The following is a 21,336-nucleotide window of genomic DNA, read 5'->3' on the forward strand; positions in this document are numbered from 1 at the left end:
GACAACCACATCCTCCAACAAAAGTGTCTCTCTCCTCTATCCTACATTTTGTTTTCCACAATGTCCTACAACTCAGCCACCTACAGTTTCCACGCATGAAGGAGCCACATTCTAGGAAAGAAGGGCAGAGTAGCAGAGTGAGATATGGAGGAGATTTGGGAGCCAGGCAGAGATACTCCTTCCTCATCTGCGGACCACTCCTGTCTGCAAGGCCCACAGCCTGGAGTGACAATCCCTGGAGAGCAGCCTAGAAATGCAAGAATGTTAGGGAGCCAGAAGACCTGGGTTTAAGCACAGAATCTGCTACTCTCTCAACATCCTCAAGTATTAAATACATTCATCTATAAAACTGCGGTAATAATAATATCTCACAGGGCTGTTGTGACGATCCAATGAGATGTTGATATGGTTTGCAATAAATTCCATTTCTTCTTGATTTCAAGTTTGTAAGTTTTTGCTGTTATTTTAAAAATTTCCTTTCCTTCTATTTTTTGTTGTTGTTGTTGGGGGAAGCAGTTTGTTAACTGATCTTTTTTTTTAATTAGAGAAGTTGTAGGTTACAGAAAAATCATGTAGAAGAAACAGAGTTCCAATACAGTCTCCTCACACACCATTTTCCCTATCATTAACATCAGGAAATAACAAACATGTTCTGGTACCTCTGTTCCAATTGATAATACCATTATAATTATACTGATAATTATAGTTCATAGACTACATTCGGGCTTACTGTGCTGTACAGTCATAATATGCTTGCTTTTTAATTCTAGTAACATATATACAATCTAAAATTTACCCTTTTAACCATGTTCAAATATATATATTCAGTTGTGTTAATTACATTCAGTGTTGTGCTACCATCACCACCATCCATTACCAAAACTTTTCATTACCCCTGTTTTAGTTTCTTGGCTTGTAAAACAAATACCATACAATGGGTTGGCTTAATGACAGGAATTTATTGCCTCAAGGTTTCCGAGGCTAGAAGGCTTGCTTCCTCCTGGGTTGGTCTCTTCTGGCTGGCCGGCAATTTGGGGGGTTCCATGGCTTTTCCATCACATGGCAATGCCCACGGCAGCGTCTTCTTTCTCGGTTTCTGGCTGTTCCCTGTGGCTTCTGTCTCTCTGTCTGACTTTCACTCTGCTTGTAAAGGTCTCCGGTAATCTGGAGTAAGGCCGGACCGATTCACTTAGGCCACACCTTAACTGAAGTAACACCTGGAAGAGACCTTATTTATAATGGGTCTACGCCCACCAGAACGTGGAACAAGATCAAGAATATGTCCAATCTGGGGTGCACAGTTCAATCCACCACAGTCCCAGACTGAAACTCTGTATCAAGTAAACATCAACTCCCCATGCCTGCCCCCTGCCCCCCACCCCCAGCTCCTGGTAGCCTGTATTCTAGCTTCTGACTATGAATTTGCTTCCTCTAGTGAGAGCAAACAATATTTGCCCTTTCTGTGTCTGACTTATTTCACTCAACATGATGTCTTCAAGGTTCATCCATGTTGTGAATGTATCAGAACTTCATCCCTTTTCAAGCTGAATAATATTTCATTGTATGTATATATGACATTTTGTTTATCCATTCATCGGTTGATGGACACTTGGGTTGCTCTCATCATTTGGCAATTTTGATTGATGCCACTATGAACACTGGTATGAAAATATCCCTTCTAGTCCTGCTTTCAATTCTTTTGAGTATATATATATATCTTAGAAGTTGGGATTGCTGGGTCTTTTAAGGTTTAAAAATTTCTTAACACATGAGGCTTTTATGGAGGAAGAATTTATTCCTGTTATTGATTTCTAATCTCATTTGTATGCTCTTGGTCTTTTGGCATATGTTGAGACTTGCTTTGAACTAATATATGGCTAATTTTTGTAAATATTCTATGTATGATTAAGTATAGTATGTTTTCTATAATTTAGGGGTGCGATATTCTATATAATGTAGCTATTAGATAGTTAAGCCACTCAAATATTTTTTATTGTTCATTTTTTGTTTTATTTACTGGGAGAGAGGTATTGTTTAAGAAAAAAAACTTCAATTAGGATTGGTGGATTTGCCAATTTCTCCTTGTAATTCTGTCTTCTATTGGTTGCATTTGCTGACTCTCAGGATATATCGTCCACTTGTGGGTTTTGTAATTGAACACAACAAACTTTTCTTTTTCCTTAAATATTTAAGTGTTCTTTCCAGTGCTCACGTGAGGCGGTCTTTTATCCCCAAATGGCCATTTAAAACTCATGTTCCTAGCCAAATGTCTCCTGACCCCACATCTCCACATCACTGTCCTGGCTTTCATACTTATGGATTTCCCTTTCTTGCTTTCTAGTTCAGTCATGCATTGAACTAGCTTTTTTTAAAATTTATTTATTGATTTAAAAAATTAAGAACAAAAACATTAATATATAATTCCGTTCTACATATATATTCAGTAATTCTCAATATCATCACATAGTTGCATATTCATCATTTCTTAGAACATTTGCATCAATTCAGAAAAAGAAATAAAAAGACAACAGTGAACTAGTTTTTGTTATGTATTATTCCTCTCTAGTTTTTCTTAGCAGAATTTTTTTCATGAACCCTAGTCAATCATTTTTGCCCTGCAGTTCCGAGGCTCTTTTTAAAGAGCTATAAAATGTGAACAACAGAATTAATTCCTAAGCTTTCACGTTTTTTGCATCTTTGCCCACTGCTAGTGTTCACTGCCCCACCCCTTCCCCAATGAAATAGTCCTCCCAATCTTGATACTAGGTTATCTGCTTGGATTTATTCTACTTCATTCTTATCAATCCCCTCCTGGGAAGAGGCTCCCCATAGATACTCCATGTGTCTCTGAACCAAATGTTTACCCTCTCTGGGCCATGTTTTTTTGTTCTTCCTACCTCCTCCACTTTCCTTTGCATTTCTGAGTCTCTTCATTCAGAAGTGTCAAGTGGGGAAGGGTGTGATCTGTGGTATGTGTTTGGTGGGTAGAGCAGCAATGAAAACATTTAAATGCATTTTCTAAGAGCCTTTTGTTTCAGGCTAGTTGCAATTATGGCAGGAAGAACAGAAGTTCTCCCAAAGGCTGGCAGGTGTACAACTAGCATGGCAGTCGGTTTTAGCTAAGAACTTATTCCTTTGATAGGTACTTTTAATTTAATTTTGAACAGCAATTGTGTGGTTTTTTTAAAAAATTAAATTGTTAACAACTTACCATATTGCCTTATTATTCTACATCTATTTTTACATTTCTTTCCTAAACCATTTCAGAGTAAGTTGAGTACATGATGGCCCAGTACCCCTTAATACTTCAGTATGCATTTTCTTAAAACAAGGATACTCTCATACCTAATTATAATATAACAAAGAAATCAACTTGATTCAATACTATCATCTAACCAAGACCCTATTCAAATTTTGCTGATCATTCCAATAATGTCCTTTCTAAGTTGTGGATCCAATTTAGGACGACACAATGAATTTAGTTGTTATGTCTCCCTCGTTTCCTTCTGTCTGGAACAGTCGCTCAGTCTTTCCTAGCCTTTCATGACCTTGACATTTCTGAGTATTTGGGCAGCTGCTTTATAGGATATTCTCCATTTGGGTTTGTCTGACATTTCCTCAAGATTAGATTCAGGTTGCATAATCTGAATCTATTTTTTTGCAGAAATATCATAGGAGTGGAGCTCTGCCCTTCCCAGAGAACCATGTGGTCCCATTCCTGGTGAATTAACTTCTATCTCTTGATCCAGATATGGTATCTGCCAGGGTTCTTCACTGTAAAGTTAATCAATGAGTACTATAGGCTTACTGATTAATAAGCATTTCATGTGAAGATATTTTGAGACTATGTAAATATTCTATCCCTCATCAAATTTTAACCATTGGTTTTAACACCCATTGATAATTCTTGCCTGAATCTTGCCTATTTCTTTTTAGTGGAGAAGGTACTTAGAAACCAAGATCTGGATACTAGATGTGCTCATTGTTCATTGCTATTGGGCTGTAATTGTAATTGTTCTTGAGGGACAAAGTTGGGAAACACACACACACATATTTATATGTGCACATATTTCTGTATTTTATATCTAGCTATATATATTACAAGTCATGAGTTCTTATCGATATCTCCAAGTCTAATCTAACATCTTTGAATTTATTCAAGCCTACCCTTTTCCCGTATTTGTAAGTTCCTTTCCAAAAGTGAGGCATATGGTTCCCGTTTTCTTCAATATATTTACTCATTTGTTCAATTTTCCATGCATAAACAATTTACCAACCACAAAGACCAACTCCTCAGTATCGTCCCAACCACACGGCAGCCGTGCCAGTTCACCGGGGAATTCTTGGTCCTGACAGAGGGAGAAGGGGAGGGCAATTACTCTTAATTTTAACCTTGCAAATTTAGGAAACTCTAAAGCTAGTCCTTGTCTCTACCCTCCTTCCAAACAATAAACAATGCCTTAACTCTCATCATCACTTCCAATTGTATAGTAGTGTCTAGCATTTTAGTTTTGCCTTGTTTTTAACTCTCAAATTATTCCCAATTATTACTGAATTTTAGAGTCAATGCTTATTTACCTAAAATATCAGTAAATATTTTTACTAATTTCTTTACTCTCAGTTATTTCTTTCATCCCATCCTTCTCCCTGGATTCAGAAAGAGCAAGGACCTGGCTTCTCTCGTTCACTGTCTTATTCCCAAAGTCTAGAATTAGGAGATAATAGGTACTTGTTACCTTTGTTAAATGAATCTAAAGATGTGGCAACTGCTCTAAATTGACTGATGTATTTAAAGAGAAAATTTAGGGAATTTTGCTGTCATATTTGATAGCACACACACACACACGCCAATTTCCCATGAGAGCTTCTGTCAAAATCAATGTTCATTGGTGCTTCTGGAGTTGAATTTGTCTTCAGGAGCAATTCTACGGTGTGCTGAATTTAACTTTAAAGAAAAAAACAGCATGACTCAGTTATACTCAGGTTACATAGACAAAACACGCCTTCAATTCTGTGTTTTTTCCCCTCCATATTTCAGACTAAGTTATTGCTATGTCTTCATGATCATCTAGAATGTAACCCCCCTGAGAACAGATGCTGAGTCTATCAGCATATCCAGGGCCTAGTACAGCACCTGTCACATGGTCAATGTTCAATAAATACAGCGTTTGCTGAATAAATGAATGATTAAATGGCTATTCTGAATGCTTTTGCCACTAGTAACTTGGCCTCTAAAAGTTGCCGTCTATAATTTCAAGCACTTGTGATGAGAAAATCTGCTGAGGCCAGGTGCCCCCTTGTGAAGAGTGGATTTCCTCTAATCTCTCAGGCCAGACTGGGGTTTTAAATTCTCTTCCTTCGTCTTCCCCAGAAAGGATTCAAGACAGCTCTAAGGACAAATGCAAGTTGTCATAACATAAAAGGAGGTAGAAATGGGGGAAAAAACCCACTAACAAATAAAATGAATACAAAAGTTTTAAATGCATGCTCCAATGACCATTACAAATTATGGTTGAAGTAAAATTTGGTTCTAAGCTTTCTGGCAGACCATTCAGAGATCCATGTCCACAAGGCAAAATCCAACTAGTTTATTGCTCATGGCACTTAAGTCAGAAGGGAATTTCTTGGAAGGGCACGTAAACCTTCCAGTCCTCTTTTTCCCCCGACACCTCCCCTGGCTCAATATACCAACTAAACACAACTTCTTTTCTTCCCTTCAAAGGGCTGTGCTTGTTCACCTCTAGATTTCTATCAGGCTCTCCCTCTCCCTAGAATGTTTTTCCACACACTCTCCCCTACTCTTTTGCAGAGGTGACTCCTTCAAGCCTGTTTGAGATATCATTTTTTCTGAGACGCCTTCTCTGCTCGCCCCTTCAACCCCCATGAACTGGGTGTTCTCCCGTTTGTTCAAGGCACTCTGGCAGTCCCTGTACCAGAGCCCTTCACTTAGCATACTCCATAGCAAATGCTTCTTCACTCCCCCTCTACCCCAACAGACAGTACATTCAGAGAGGCCTCAGATCCACCTAGAATGTAAGCTCCAGCAGGGGAGGCAGCAGGTCTACCTCGTTCTCCCTGGGATCTAGACTCGCACTTCTCACACGATACATGTTCAGTAAATGTTGAATAAATAACTAGTGTGCCTTGTTTTCAGTGGCTGTATTTGAGTCCATAGTGTAGCTAAACTACACATTACTTAACATTCCCCAAACGATGGGGCTCATGCTGCCTCCTAACATTTCTTTCTTCAGAGTCCAACCATCACCAAGCCTCTTGTTCTTTGATTTTTCCTGTTTTTTTTTTTTTTTTTTATCTCACCAGTCTCCTGAGCTTCTTCCAGACTGGATTCAAGCAGGTGGAGAGAAGCGGATGGATGGAAGATCTATTTAATGTAAAACCGACAGGACTTGGGATGGGTTGGGTAAAGGGATGAGGGTGGTATATTCAGGAAAACCCCTAGATTTCCGGCTCCTGCAGTTAGGTGGACAGTGGTGCCCCTCACCTTCAGGGAGACACTAGCAAAAGTTTCGGGGAAAGATCCTAAGTCCAGTTTTGCAAAACCTTTCCTAAAGGTTTTGAGGTGCCTTTAAGATTTGAAAAGTTGCTATGGGAGCACGTATTTGGAGAAGAAATATGACTTTTCTGCCCTATCCTTTGGCCCCAGGACTCTTCAGAAGAGTAATGAGAGGCATATAAGGACATTTCTATGTATCGTCTACCTGGGTATGTGTAGATCCCTGGGTGGCAGAAAAGGATGTCAGTTTGGGAAATTATCTGCCTAGCTGATGCATGGTGCATTTTAAAAGGAGCATTTTTTATCCTTATTATATACTAAGGGCACATGTCCTGACTTTTCTTCATGTAGGTTAGTATTGATTCTTCTCAGTAATCTCCACCTCTGAGGTGGGTGATGGATAAAGGTGCAGAATCTGCCTGTAAGAACAGCTTTCTGAGGGAACTGAGGCAGAGGTTCTGAGAGGGAGACACTGGGTGTTAAGTGAAAAGCACTGGGAATATGACCCAGGAGATGCAAATGCAAAAACAAAGACGCTGAGTTGGGACCAAGCTTGGTCTCCGAATTGATCTGTTAGTGGCAGTATTGGAAAAAAGGTTTAGGAGTTGAGGGAGCCAGCAGGACTTCGATAAGTCACGGAAATGTTGCCATCAAAAAGCTTGGGGTGAGTTTCCACTACATCGATAAAAGTATAGAAATTAAACCACAGAGGGAGTTTTCAATACTCCAAATGCACAATTTAACACAAGACCAAGGGGTGGAACTCAGGGAGAACTTTAGACAGAAAGGCTTCCCCTTAACCTGGAAGAAATTTCTTCAGTTTGAGCTGTCTGAGGGTGGGGACTACCCATGGCCAGGTGTTTGACCACTTGTCGGGATGTGGTTGAGAATTCAAGCAAGGACAGGTACCTGTACCAGACCCAACTTTAAAGGTCCCTTCCAACCCTGAAACTCTGTGATTAAAGGGCAGTCTGGGCCTTTCCAGTACTAAAACCATATAGTTCCCTAACAAGGTTTTACTTATGGGATGTAAACACCACTGGACCTGACCTGCTGCATACCTGAAGATTGGCATTTGTCTCAGATCAGCACCCGACAGACTATGCTAGCACCCGTTTTAGTTTTCTGGCTGCGAAAACAACACTATACAATGGGTTGTCTTAACAACAGGAATTTATTGACTCACAGTTTCAGAGATAGAAGGCTTGCTTCCTTTCAGGGTCAGCATCTTCTGGCTGGCCAGCGATCTTTGGGGTGCCTTGGCTTTTGTGTCATATGGCGCGGCACATGGCAGTGTCTTCTCCTCTCTTTCAGGTTCCACTGACTTTCGGCTTCTGGCTGTTCCCTATGGCTTCTCTTTTTTTCTGTCTAAATTTCATTCTGTTTATAAAGGACTCCAGTAACCTGAATTAAAGCCCAACTTGCTACAGTAAGGCCACACCCTAACTGGAGTAACATTTTGAAAAGATCTTCTTTATATGGGTCCACACCCACCAGGAGGTGAACCAAGGCCAAGAACACGTTCAAATTGGGGTACACAGCTCCATCCACCATAGCACCCTGGAGGGTAGAGCAGGTCCCAAGGCTTACATGCCAGCCTAGCCAGATGGGGCATTTCCCCAAGTGTGGAACTCCCACCCCCACACCTGTGATGGTTTTAAGTGGTAACAACGAGGCATTAAATAACCTGAGCTCTTACAGTGAGAAAGTTATTTTCCTTGCAATTCTTGTTCCATCTTTCTAATTTTATTGAGATAAATCTCAGTTGAGTGCTAATATGTCTTCAACTCTTCCGTAACACAGTTAACTTTCTTTTTTATAAAAAGAACAGGCCTTTCCAAACAGAGTCGACAGGTTATCGTGGAGGTTATTCTTATGCATTAAGTAGATATCATCTTGTTATTCAAGATGTAACGGAGAGGCTGGAGGGAACTGCCTGAAAATGTAGAGCTGTGTTCCAGTAGCCATGTTTCTTGAGGACGATTGAATAATGATACAGCTGTCACAATGTGACTGTGTGATTGTGAAAACCTTGTGTCTGATGCTCCTTTTATCTACCTTGTCAACAAACGAGTAGAACATATGGAATAAAAATACATAATGGGGGAACAAATGCTAAAATAAATTTAGTTTGAAATGTTAGTGATCAATGAAAGCGAGGGGTAAGGGATATGATAGGTATCTTTTTTTTTCTTCCCTGTGTTCGTTTTATTTTTTTCTGAATTAATGCAAATGTTCTAAGAAATGATGAATATGCAACTAAGTGATAATATTGTGAATTACTGATTATATATGTTGATGTTTTATTTGGTTTGTTAATTTTTTTAATTAATAAATAAATTTTTTTAAAAAGAGCAGGCCTCAGGCTGTATACATGTTAGAAGAAAAAAATTAAAAAACAAACACAGGACTGTACAACTAAAACAGTAAACCCCAATGCAAATCATGGTGTATAATTAATAATACAATTACAAAATTTTTCTTTCAACAACTGCAACAAATGTACCACACTTAGGGTGGTACATGAGAAAACAAAACAAGCAGGCTTCAGTCTCAGAGCTTTTGGTGGCAACAGTGTCTAGATACCATTTAATAAGACTATTTGGCTTTCGTTGTATTTATCTTTACAGTTATTTTCTATTTATGTCAAGTGTAAAATTGCTTTTAAAAGTACAATTTCAAAAGTGAGTTGATTTAAGGGAAACATTAAATAAATAATAAATGGTATACAGATCTGCCAAGAATCATGCAGATAGCATGGAGACAGCTAAACTTTGGGGAACGCTATTCTTGAGTAACCTCTCTGGGCTCTGTAAGTTTTCATCTCATGCTTTTGTGCTTTCTAGGTTTTGCCTGCTTAGTTTGTTTTCGCTGTTCACTAGTACAAATTACATCTGAACAACCCCGGCCCTATTTTAGTTAACCAAGGGGAAGGGGTTTATTTTCCTTTGGGGTTAAGACAAGAAAACCAGAGGGGCTCTAGGGGTTGGCGGCACCGGCAATTCAACTGGCAGACGGGAAGGGAGAGGTGCGGAGAGAACTGGAAAACCACGAGTAGAAGCTTACAGGGCAGTGCAAAGTGTTGCTTCCTCTCCTCAAACAGCAGATTCAAATACAAGTCTGCAGATACAATTTAAAAAGATCACTCTACAGTAGAGGAGACACTGAGAAGAGAGAAGAGAAAAAGTGAATTATTTTTATTTTTAACTTGTCTTTTAAAAAGCGTTATAAAAATTTAAATGGTTAGTTAAAGTTAAAACCCATCGCTGCAAAATTTCACTGATTTAAGTGTAAGAGATTCTTGGATCTCTTGACTCCATATCCAATACTCTTTCCACTTTGACCCCTTATTTTTTTACATATCCCACACTTTCAAATTTTTCTTTCGAAAACATGATGTGAAGTAACCTGTAAATCATCATCACTTCAGGTATGCGGAGGTGGCAGGAGTCAGCATGGCGAGGATGGAGCGTCCCCGGGAGGCCCAGTCCTGGGCTGAGCCCTCTGCCACCTGCGCTCTCCGCACAGGGCCTGTGAGCAAGCTGGGCTCACCCAGCCCCCTCAGTCCTGCTGGTGTCTCCTGGGAACCGCTGGTCGGCCCAGAGGGTGGCTGCGCCCCGGTAGCCATCTTTGTTCTTCCATTCATTCCACTTCAATTCTGGTCAGTTCCCATTTTCCTCCTCCACAGAGTTTCAGGACCAAGGAATGAAACTGCAAGACACCACCATGCAGAGATGAGGCCATCGGCCCCTGACCCCTCTGCCACTCCCACTCCCCAGCCTTTGGGATCCCCCCCAGGCCATCCTCATGAGCAGGGACACCTTCTCGAGGCTTCGCCGATGTCCCACACTGATGAACGTCATCCCCAGCTGCTGGCAGATGTGGTAAAGCTCACTCTCCACCTCCTCAGTCAGTGCACTTGTGGCTTCATCAAGCACTGAGGGCAGGACACAGTGGGAAGAGACCAAAGTTCTGCCCACTGCCCACCTCTGCTTCTCCTGCAACCCATATTCACTGCAAGCTAGGATCGGAGGTGCTGGGCCTTACAGGGGCCTTGCCTTGGGAGTGGATGGCCAAAGGAGCAGAGGGCCAGACTCTACCTGGGAATTCACCTGCCAGCAGCAGAACTATATCCATCAGCTTCTGATAGATGGTGCTCATCCATCAGAACAACTCAATCCAGGGAACACACGTGCCCCCAAGAATGTCAGTCTTTGGAAAAGTCCACACTTTACATCCCTCTGCCAGGCATAGCTGAGGGGATGTCTTTTCATACAGTGGCAGAGCCCAAGGAATATAAAATCACAACCCCTCTCAAGGTTGGCTCCCTGGGTCTAGCTGCAGCAATGGTAGAAAAGCTTATACACTGGCATCATACCATATCCCAAGTGGTTCTTCAGACGCCAAGCCCCACTGCCTCATGGGCACCATCAGAACTCAGCAGAGGGGCAAGGAAGAAGGACAGAGGTCCTCCTTTGTGGACCACCCAGAGCTGATGAGCCAGGTCACACACTGCTACCCCACAAGCACACATGGTGCTTGGCATGTGCACTTATAGGGTAGGCCTCACCTGCATACTTTGGCTGCAGGTAGAAAAGCCTGGCAAAGGAGAGCCTCTGCATCTCCCCTGGGGACAGAACATCATACCTGAGGAGAGGGAAGGGAGAAGTCCCAGATGTTGGGTGCAGGCTGTAAGTGATAGGTCAGAGCATTTCATAAATACCATTAGCATAGGATAAGGAACAAAGCTTGGTCTTTGCCCAGAATGGGTCTGGGCAAGAAGAGGTGCTCTATGCAAAGGCTGGCCCAGGACAGATGGACAACATTCCTCTCCACTTTCAGCCACAGCCCCACTGCCCACAGAGAACAGGGCCAAAATATGCTGCCTGAACACCTGGATTTTGGGGTCAAAGCCACCTCTATCTTTTTTTTTTTAACATGGGCAGGTGCTGGGAATCGAACCCGGGTCCTCTGGCATGGCAGGCAAGTATTCTTGCCTGCTGAGCCACCATGGCCCTCCCCACCTCTATCTTTTGATGGAGACCCTGGAACTAAGGTCTTTGTGGAGGAGCTGGCTCTTGAGCACCCAAGTTCCCTTCTTACCAGTTCCAATCAATCTCCTGGTCCAGACCCCCTGTCCTTGTCACCAAGCTGGACTGTAACAAACCCAGAGAGAAAGATGTCTGTGCCAGGCCCAGCCCTGCTTCCTGTCATCCTGAGGTACAGCCCCCCACCCAACACACCAGGTGGATATACACAGACAAGATACATATATACACCCCTGTGTGTATGTCTGCCCCAGGCAGCAAAAATTCTTTCAACTAATTGTTTAGAACTGCTGGAGGAAGGTGACAATAAAAAGCAGACTGACAGTTTTATTGTTTTAAAATTCTCTACAGAGAGCACAACTCTCTACTGCCTGAATTTGGCCGAAACCCCACCCCTGTACTTCATCTGTGTGCTCCCACTCTCCCTGTCCCAGGCTCCCACCTGCAGTCTCCCACTGCTGGTGCCAGCCCTTGCCAGGTCAGTGCCCCCAGGTGGGCTCTGGACTGCAGGGCTCCTGCCCAACTCACCAGACCTGCCAACTCCAAGAACCTCATGATCCTCTCATCATCGACAGAACCTACAAAACAGACAAGGTTTCTTTAAGAAATCGGCTCCTGGGTAGCCAGGACAGTCAGGGCACATCATGGCAAGATGGGAGCCCCAGGATGCCGGGTTAAGGTTCCGAAGTGAGAGGATTACTTGACAGGGGTCATCAGAAGGGAAAGGCTGGGAGAAGGAAATAATCACCTTCCTTCCTCCAGTGGGTAACTTTGCTCAAGGACAGGGACAGAACAAGATGAGGCTAGGGTACAGACCCCAAAACACCAAAGAGATGAAAAAGAGGACCCAACTGTCAGCCTGGCTGGGGCTCAGGGCACACATGAGGCCACAGCCAGGCAGAGCAGGAACAGTGGAGATGGGGGGACATGGCCCAAGGAGGTCCAGGCTCACCTGAGTCTGGGTAGATCTCCTTCAGCGGATAAATCACCTGAGAAAACAAAACCATGAGGGCCTAGGAAGAGGGCCGATGAGAGGCAGTGCTGTACCCAAGCCTTCCCTTCCACAGAAGCACCCCCAGAACCATCTGGAGGCCAGGCTCCTCTCCACTTGAGGGTGGTGAGGCACTCCCTGACCCAGGGTCCAGCGGGAGAGGCTCAGTGCTGGTGGGAGGTAGGGGCAAGGCCACTGCGACCTTCACAAGCGGGCCTGGGTAGACAGAGTCTCTGGTGCCTCTCAGCCCAGGGGCCCCAGACTTCAATACTGGTGCTCAACAAACATGAGTGACATTTGGTCTGCAGCCCTCACAGGTTTATTTACCTGCCCTCAAAATTTGCTCTGAGTACCGAGGCCCAATCGATGGAAACTGAATATAATGCTCTTAGAACCAGGGAGTTCCCAGACTGGGACAGCTTATCACCCACACCCTCTATTCCCCAACTCCCGAGAGCCTGAGACCTGTCAGCCGCCACACTGGCAGGGGGCCCGGCTGTGAGCAGGCAGGGTGGGTGTGGAGGGCAGAAGTGGGTCCTGAACGGGGCTGACCTGCTCCCGAAGGGTCCCATCAGTGAAGAACGGCTTCTGGGGCAGGAACAGCACCCCGTGGGGCCCGAAGTCAGTCAGCATCTGCACTGAGCCTGCGGGGCTCACAGACACTTCCACCCTGAGATCTCTCAGAGAAGGTGACTGCCCCCTCCCCCTCAGCCTGCCTCTCACCCTCTTTTCCCAAGAAAAAAGCATAGATTCCACCACTACCCCAGCGGGGCGCAGGGGCTCTAGGGCAGGGCCGGCCCGGTGCTCACCCCACGTGCTCTCCCAGAGGCCGCCCAGGACGCGGAGGAAGGACGTCTTGCCGGTGCCCGTGTTGCCCGTGACGAGCAGGCTCTGCCCCTCGCAGATCTTCAGGTTCAGCTCCTTGATGAGGGGCTTGTCAGAGGCCGGGGCGGAGATGGAGACCCGCTCAAGGAGGAAAGCTGTATTCGCGGGCTCTGCGGGCCGCCCAGGGTTCCTGGGGCCAGGCAAGGGGAAGGAAAGCAGTGTTGGGAGTGCCCCGGGACCGTGCGCCCCCTGGTGGGCCTGGCCTCGGGCTGGGGGTGGAGGTGGAGGTGCTGACTTCCGGCCATGATGGCAAAGCTCCAGGCATGGCTGACTCTGTCCGTCTTACCACCCAAGAATCACAGGTATTAGCTCCATGTGGCCGATGAGGAAATCAAGGCAGGTGGCTAAGTAACCTACCCAAGGCCTCAGAGCCAGTAAAGGCAAGAGCTGAATTTGTGTGATTCTAATGTTAGCGGGTTTTCGTTATGTCAAAGTGGGACTAGACTTGATAATAAGAATGAGGGTGGTAATAATAAACTTGTTGGGGATTCCTGGTTCTCTGGGGATTCCTAATCCCGCCTCGCGAGCCCACATTTCTATAGTCCCTGCACCATCATCTCCCAGCCTCTGGGCTCACAGCTGTAAGAAGCCTTATTTTCAAGCAGGGGCATTAGTTCCTAAGAAGAGAGCAGAATGCAGGTCCCAGAATTCAGATTGTTTCCACTGTTTGAAAGCTTACTATGTGATTACGGTCTATGCCCTTTCCATGGACTGTCATATTTAATCCTCACCTTAACCCTAAGAGGAAGGTTCTATTAAGATCTCCTTTTTAGAGATGAAAAAACTGAGATAAGAAAGGTGAAGCAATCCACTCCAGAAAAGTGAAATGAAACAAATCCAGGATCCACAGAAAGGTCAGGAAAAATTTGAGCTTGCAAAGATAAAATGACTAAAGGTAGTTCTGGCTCTGAGTGTGGCACGGTGAACCAAAAGACACATCCTGAGGAAAGGGGCAGATGTCAGGGCTCAGCGGGTGGGGAAGGGACACTATTCAGATTTTTGTTTTGTCTTGAGCAAACGCAGAAAGCATGTGTGTGCCCTGCTTCCATCGGCTGGGAGAATGACATAAATGAACATAATGGACACCAAAAGAGCAACACTGACTGTGAACACTTCCAGAACAATATGCGGATTTAATCCTCACAAAAACTCCTTTACCCAGCTGGGAAAGGGCAGGGCCGGGCTGTTCTTTAGCCTGCATTCTCAACATGGCACTATGCTGCCAGCTTGATACTTGCCTATCTAATGTCCACTCGTTCTCGTCCAGGATCTCATAGTCCTGAGACTTCAGGAACGTGTCTAGCAGGGTCTCCTTCAGCTCCCCAATCCTGGGCAAGAAATAAAAACCTGAGGCAGGGTCTGGGGGTGGGGGGAGGGTGGCCCAGGTGAAGAAAATACTCCCAACCCCTTCTCATACCCACTAGAACATGGTGAGTTTTTTGCTCCTTCTTTTCATTCAACTCCTTTCCCCTAGTGGCATTCATTTTGCTCAGGAACTAGAGAGGGGCTGGCCATAGCCTCACCTGTGTGTGTAACCAGCCACATCTGAAAGCGTGGTGGAGAGGTCAATGAGTTGGGTGAAGCAGCTGATGAGGTAAATGCTCACAAAGGCATTCTGGACAGAAGAGAAAGCAGTCAGTACAAGTGTTGAGGATGAGGCCTTGGGGGCCGGGCCAAAGGGCGGGAGGGCACAAGCCAGAGGAGTCCCCAGGAAAGACGCTCACCTTGCTGACCAGGGTGCTAAGCTCGGTGGGACTCAGGTCTCCATAGACCCCACTGAAAATCGGGATTGCGATCACCACGTAACTCAGGATGCTACCCAAATAGTCAAATGTGTTGACACCGACTGCAGAAGACAGACTGCAGTTTTGTGAGGAATACAATCCCAGGATGGGGAGCAGGAAGCCAAGGGGGACCAGGCTATCCCTGGATATGCATTCTCCAGAGGATTCTCACAGGGGCCCCCACCCACCTGCCCTGGTAATTCCTGCATTACAGCAAATTTACCACCACAGAGGCAAAGTAGGGAGATGTGGAAAGGAAAGTGGAATACCGAACTCTGTGGCCCCTACCCCCTGGGGCCCCGGGAGCCAGGCACCCTGCACGTACTGTACAGCCAGAGCTCCTTAGATATCAGTTCCTTCTGGGTCTGAAGGAGCCTCTGCAGCCTGCGGTTTGTCCTTATGTGCTCCACGTGCCCAGCTCTGATGAGAAAGGCTGGGATGTCTGTGGGGCCTGCAAAGCCTCAGCCAGGCTGTGAGACACCTTCTTTAGGAACCAAGCCCATCCAAATGACCTCAGCCTCAGACTCATTCTGCTGCCAGCACCCATTCATTGATTCATTCATTCCTTATGGTGCTGGCTGCAGAAATAACACAAACCTTGAAGAGGGACAGACCTGATTCAAATCTTGGCTCTGGCCAGTTACTAGTTGGATGACTTCTGATAAGTTACTTAAATGTCTGAGTCTCAGTTTTTTCATCTGTAAAATGGAGCTCATAATAACTATGTAATAGGTTAGAGTTACCAAATATAAAGTGCCTGGCACATAAGGAGCCCTCAACAAAGTACAGCTGTTCTTACTAAACCAACATACAAGGAGCAGCCCCCAGATGCAAGGTTCTGTGTTATTGGCTGTGGGGCTACAGTATTTCCTATCCTCGAGGAAGCCCAGGTTAGAGAGGCAGGCAAGTGCACTGCCGTCTTCACCCAGAGTGTGGTGAGTGTTATACCAGAAGCGTGTCCTCCCACACCCTCAGCAGAAAGGCTCGATTACTAATTGAGTCTGGGAAGTCAGGAAAGCCCAGAGGGGCTTCACAGATGGAGAGAAATTCTCCAGATAGAAAAGGTAGGGGGAGGAGAGAGGGGCATTTCAAGAGAAATTGTGCAGATTTTGCAGAAAGAGACAGAGAGGCCTCAGATGAACCTGCCCAGAGCGCCAAGAACTAAGCTGCTTTCCTCAGAGCCCAGAGTTTTGTGAACAGAGGCTGCAGACTCCAAAAGCTAAATGTAACACGTGCCTAGCCCTACCACCCCCAAACAAACCCCAGCTCAGAGAGTCCTAGTATTCTTGGGGCCCTTCATCCCAACTCTCAGGGGTGGCAGCTACAAACTACAGCAGAAATTGACCAAAGGGCAAGGTCCCAGGGCTATCAGATCCACCCCTGGTAGTTGATCCATGGAACAGCTGCTACTCTTTACCCAGGAACCTCTGGGGCCTGCGTTATCAGTCCAAACACTCATTGCACTAGCCCCAGAGGGACGGGATGGGATTTTACAACACTGCCCTAGGGAGGCCAGACATGTTGCTCCACTTGGAAAGCACTGGGTGGGGGTGGGGGGGGAGTGGGGGGGGGTGAAGTCACTTAATAGTCCCCTGAGACACTCCCATTCCTTCCCATGCTACAGAGAGGAAGGATCAGCCTTGGATCTCAGGCACTGCCAGAAAGCCATTTTACAGACAGAAAAACAGAGGCAAAGGAAATGCCTACGGTCATCAGCAAAATGACAAAGCATCCACTCATTTTATTCTTTGAGCAGATTTAGGTCCCATTCTAGGCCAGAGATTAAACCCAGCCACAATGAGGCACCACTAGCTTCAGAACCAAATCTCCAGACCCAGGGATGAGGCAGACAAATACAGGTGGGAGGGACAGGGAGGGGTCGCAGCCGAGTCTGAGGACACTCAGTCCCCAAATACGGGGATGAAGTCCGGTGGTGGCGGAGGAGGATACAATGCATCTTTCCTTTCCACTATCAGTTCTGACCAGACTGAAGGGGAACTGCTCTGCCAGACATACCTGTAGAAAGCAGCAGGTTCAGCATTCACCCGGATCTGCATGTGCTTGAACCTGGACAGACCAAAGGGAAATGTGTGCTGACCGCAGGGAGGGCTGGCCCTCTCCTTTCAGAGCCCCAGATAGAGAAGACTTCCCAAAAGAAGCCCAACTCCACCTCAAAACTGTGGTTGCCTCAGCCTGACCCTATTCCCTGGACTGCCACAGGGGTGGGAAGTCCCAGGGCCTGCCCAGTAGGAGCTCTGCAGGATCAGGGCCTGCCCCTCACACCTCCCCAGGTCTGTGCCTGAAAGAGGAGGCCCAGAAGGGCAGAGCAGGGACTAGATGCAGCAGGTGCCAGGCCCAAACAACCCAAAACAGAGTGCTTGCAACAGGAGCATGTGAGGGGACCAAGGGCCAATGATGGTGATGATAATGACCACCCAGACACGGTTCCCAGGGCTTCTCGGATCTAATTAAGCCCCACAGTCCTCTTGTAGACAAAGTCATCATTCATATCTTAGAGGCAAGAAGACAAACTTAGAGAGGTTAAAGACCTTGCCTGAGATCACACAGTTGCTAAGTGGCAGAGCTGGGCAGACCCCCTTCCCTTAGCCATCAGACCCAGCCCGAAACCTCAAGCAAGGGAAACACACCTGAAATCACCCTCCAGTTTCTCCTGCTGCACCAGCTTCGCCACAATGGGGCCCATCAAAATTTTGTTCACCAAAGTCCCCAGGATGAAATACCCAAAGATGCTCACAGGCCCAAGCCAGCCTGTGCTGAAAAGCAGAGAGAGGCGGAGGGTGTGGGGCGCCACATGTTTCTTGACTTTTGCATCCCCTCTTCCACCCCAAGGGTAGCCCGATCCAACTCAGCAGCCCTGTGAGGCCCCTGCTCCCGTGGAGGGGGGGCACCTGGTATCTGGTCTAAGTCACTGGAGCACCAGGATCCTCGTGACAGTGAAAAGCCACAGGGCCAAAGGCAGGGCAGGGCAGGGCCCCAAGCAGGGGGAGATAGGAAGACTTCTGAGGGTGTGGGTGGGAAGGAGGGAGGGAAGACAAGCCTCTCCTGGACTCTGACCTGAGGGCACTGACCCTGCCCCACACCCCATGTGTGAGTGAGTGAGGCCAGGGCAGCGGGAGGGACTCTGGGTAGGGAAGGGGCTTCACCTTTGGAAGCACTGATAAGTGTAGTAGATGAGGGTGAACGGGGAGATAATCAGCTTGCTGGCCATGCTGCTGAGCTGCCGACAGAATCGCTCCACGTCCTGGCTAATGCGCTGGTCCCTGCAGCCAACACAGAGAAAGAGAGAGACTGGACCCAGGGAGCTCTGCTCAGGGGCGGGCAGGACCAAGGCACCACCACAATACCTCTTACTCTAAGGCTGCCTTTCGGTTCTGTTAGAAGATGCTTGTGGGAAGATGGAGCCAGACAAGGGCTGGTTTCCTAGCAGCAAGTGGACCCTTGGGTGCTTTAAACAGGGTCCTGGAGAGCTGCTTCTTATGGAAACTCATTTTATACCCTCAGTAAAAGTGGGAACTGAAATGGCCAGCACCCAGGGGCCTGAGCCAGGTGAGCTGAGCCCAAGAACTACACAGAAGTAGATGAGTTAAACTTCTGAATGATCAGGAAAGTGGTCCCATTTATCTTAACTCGCCCCAATTTTTCTTAGATACATATGTCTGTTTCCCTCGTAGTCATCTGGCTGCAGAAGCTTCTTGTGGGATGGGCCCCAGGGAAGAGGCTTAGAAGAGAAAGTAAACAGCAGCAGCCACCACCTACTGAGAATCTTTGCTGCAAAGCTCAGGCTCACCAGGGGAAGGTCACCCAGGGTAACAAAGCGCTTGTCAGGGGGACGGTGAGCAGGTAGGGGTTGGGGTATAAAGGAGAGACTTCCTATGTTCCTCTCACCACTAGGACCACACTGATCCTTCTATTCCCCAGGAGATACATGACTTGGCGAAGTCACTTGCAGTCTCTGGGCCTCAGTTCCCTCACCTGCAAAATTATAATAGCTAACTTCCACTGTACACTTCCTGTGTGTCAGGCCCTGCATTCATCCTATGTCCTTTGAGATAGCTGAAAGCTATCTCAAAGCTATCTGCAAAGTTGCAGCTCAAAGCTCAGAGCTGGCAGAGAGCTTCTGCTGACCAACCCCAGCCCACTCTGATTACTTTCTGTCCATGCAGCATTTTTGCTTATTTAAAGCATCAAGTCATGGGATTTTTCCCTTCCTCGTCTGCGCATGTGTTCATTCCTTCACCAAATACCAAAGGGCATTACCCCATTTCATAGAAGCGAAACCTGAGGCCTAGTGAACTCAAAAGGGATAAGCTGGGAAGGGCTAAAATGAGGATTTGAACCCCATACTAAATCCTAGAGGGCAGTAACTTTTTATCACCAAAAACATGAGAGCTGGTTTTCTAGCTTTTCTAGCAAGGACACTTTCTTCAGAGTATGCCTTATTTGAAAGTCCAGGATAAGAAATGGACAAAACAGAGGTGCTCCCAGAGGCCTGGCCTTTTCTCTTTAGCTCCCCATTCCACAGCCCTGCAGGCCTTCCAGGGTCCTTCCCCGCCTGGCTCTGGGCAGCAATTAGCAAAGCAATCAGCAAATAAGGACCACAGATGATCTCCAGGGGGTTGGCTGTCAGGATTCTCCAGGGCTAAACTGGATGGGCAAGGGCCAGGCAGAAGGCAGGGAGGATGAGGAAGGGGTGCCTACGGGTTATCGATGTCATCCCGAAGCACGTTGAGGGTGTAGTACACGCGGCCCCGGAAGTAGAGGTGGTGGAGGTGCTCCGTGAGGTCCTTCCTCCAGCTCACGTACAGCAGGTTGCAGGTGAACTGGTCAAAGCTCTTCAGCTGTGCAGTGGGGTAGGCAAGGAAAAAGAAGGGGAGCGGACAGCTGGCTTCCTTCTTGTTGCAGCTCAAAGCTCAGAGCTGGCAGAGAGCTTCTGCTGACCAACCCCAGCCCACTCTGATTACTTTCTGTCCACGCAGCATTTTTGCTTATTTAAAGCATCAAGTCATGGGATTTTTCCCTTCCTCGTCTGCGCATGTGTTCATTCCTTCACCAAATACCAAAGGGCATGCCACAGGCAAGACAGAACACTTTCTTATGCTGAGAGCTAATGGCTTCTGAAGGTTGGGGACTATATCTACAATTCCATTCCAAAGCTCGGAACGGGGTTCTGTACACATGGGTGCTTACTGACTCAGTACTCATCACAGTGGCCAAAGTATAATAAGAAATAGCTTCTCCAACAAAACAGGGGTTTGGCCTGAGTGAGAGCACAAGGTTTGAGTTCTGGCCGAGGCCTAACTCTGACTCTTTCACCATTTACTGACTCACCTATATGTTAAGCACTACAGAAATAGCGAGCTCACAGTCTAGCAAGGTCTCAGACAATTACAAGGGTGTGAGAAGGGTTACAGCAGAGGTAAACACAACGTAGTAGGTCAGTAACAGAGAAAGGGCAGATTTTGGCAGAGGACAACAAGGAGAAAGTTGGGGAGGACCTGGAGGAGGTGACAAAAGAGGTGTCTTAAAAGATGAGGAGACCAAGTGAACAAGGGAGTAGGAGGACGGCCATTCCTGTTGAGAGAGCAGCAGGTGCCAAGGCTGGGGGGTGTGACATGGTGCCAGGCTGAGTCACAGGCAAGAGCTTGAAACCCCTGAGGAAGAGGTCCTAAGTGGGCCAACTGCACTGCCTAGGGTTCTGACCTTTGGGGCAATCCTTTTTCAAGTTCCCAGAAAGGGGAAAGAACACATCCCCACTGCGTGGTTTCTACTTCCTGGTGACTAAATCCCACTGGGCGTTCTACCCGTACTTGGCTGGAGAGGAAGAGAGTTGCAGGGAGAAGGAAGGACCTTACCGTGGAGTTGAGAATGATGAGCACGATGGCCAGGAACGTTAGTCTCTTAAACCCGTCCAAGTCCTTGTTCCCCAGGACCCCGTAGTACTGACTGGGGATCAAGCCAACCTGGTAAATAACCAGTTGTTCTGGGGGAAGGGAGGAGTCAGAAATCACTGATGCGGGATGAAAATGGAAGGAGGGAGGCTTCCTCCTGAATCCCTGCCTCCTAAGACCCCAGAGAGAAGGAAATGGACCCCAA

The 21,336-nt window shown here is 46.6% G+C and overlaps 1 protein-coding gene across 4 annotated transcripts in view; it reads right to left on the minus strand.

The window, feature by feature from the left end:
* Positions 1–5,988: 5,988 nt before the first annotated feature.
* ABCD4 (ATP binding cassette subfamily D member 4) overlaps positions 5,989–21,336 on the minus strand; it is a 30,131-nt gene continuing 14,783 nt past the window's right edge. Inside the window, exons 3-19 of one of the 4 annotated variants that reach the window (XM_077123044.1) lie at positions 21,096–21,223; positions 19,942–20,081; positions 18,387–18,503; positions 17,871–17,996; positions 17,239–17,289; positions 15,548–15,642; positions 15,163–15,284; positions 14,962–15,053; positions 14,677–14,766; positions 13,363–13,568; positions 13,106–13,215; positions 12,515–12,551; positions 12,091–12,140; positions 11,618–11,670; positions 11,085–11,161; positions 10,336–10,451; positions 5,989–10,225 (exon numbers count right to left, since the gene is read on the minus strand). In XM_077123044.1, the coding sequence (XP_076979159.1) occupies positions 10,157–10,225; positions 10,336–10,451; positions 11,085–11,161; positions 11,618–11,670; positions 12,091–12,140; positions 12,515–12,551; positions 13,106–13,215; positions 13,363–13,568; positions 14,677–14,766; positions 14,962–15,053; positions 15,163–15,284; positions 15,548–15,642; positions 17,239–17,289; positions 17,871–17,996; positions 18,387–18,503; positions 19,942–20,081; positions 21,096–21,223 (1,679 nt within the window). In that variant the 3' untranslated portion in view covers positions 5,989–10,156. Of the gene's footprint in view, positions 10,226–10,335; positions 10,452–11,083; positions 11,162–11,617; positions 11,671–12,004; positions 12,141–12,514; positions 12,552–13,105; positions 13,216–13,362; positions 13,569–14,676; positions 14,767–14,961; positions 15,054–15,162; positions 15,285–15,547; positions 15,643–17,238; positions 17,290–17,870; positions 17,997–18,386; positions 18,504–19,941; positions 20,082–21,095; positions 21,224–21,336 lie in introns of those variants that run through there. The other 3 variants (XM_077123042.1, XM_077123043.1, XM_077123045.1) reach the window with 3 other exon arrangements.

Source organism: Tamandua tetradactyla, chromosome 12 (assembly GCF_023851605.1).
Source record: "Tamandua tetradactyla isolate mTamTet1 chromosome 12, mTamTet1.pri, whole genome shotgun sequence".
In the NCBI taxonomy this organism is placed as follows: Eukaryota; Metazoa; Chordata; class Mammalia; order Pilosa; family Myrmecophagidae; genus Tamandua; species Tamandua tetradactyla.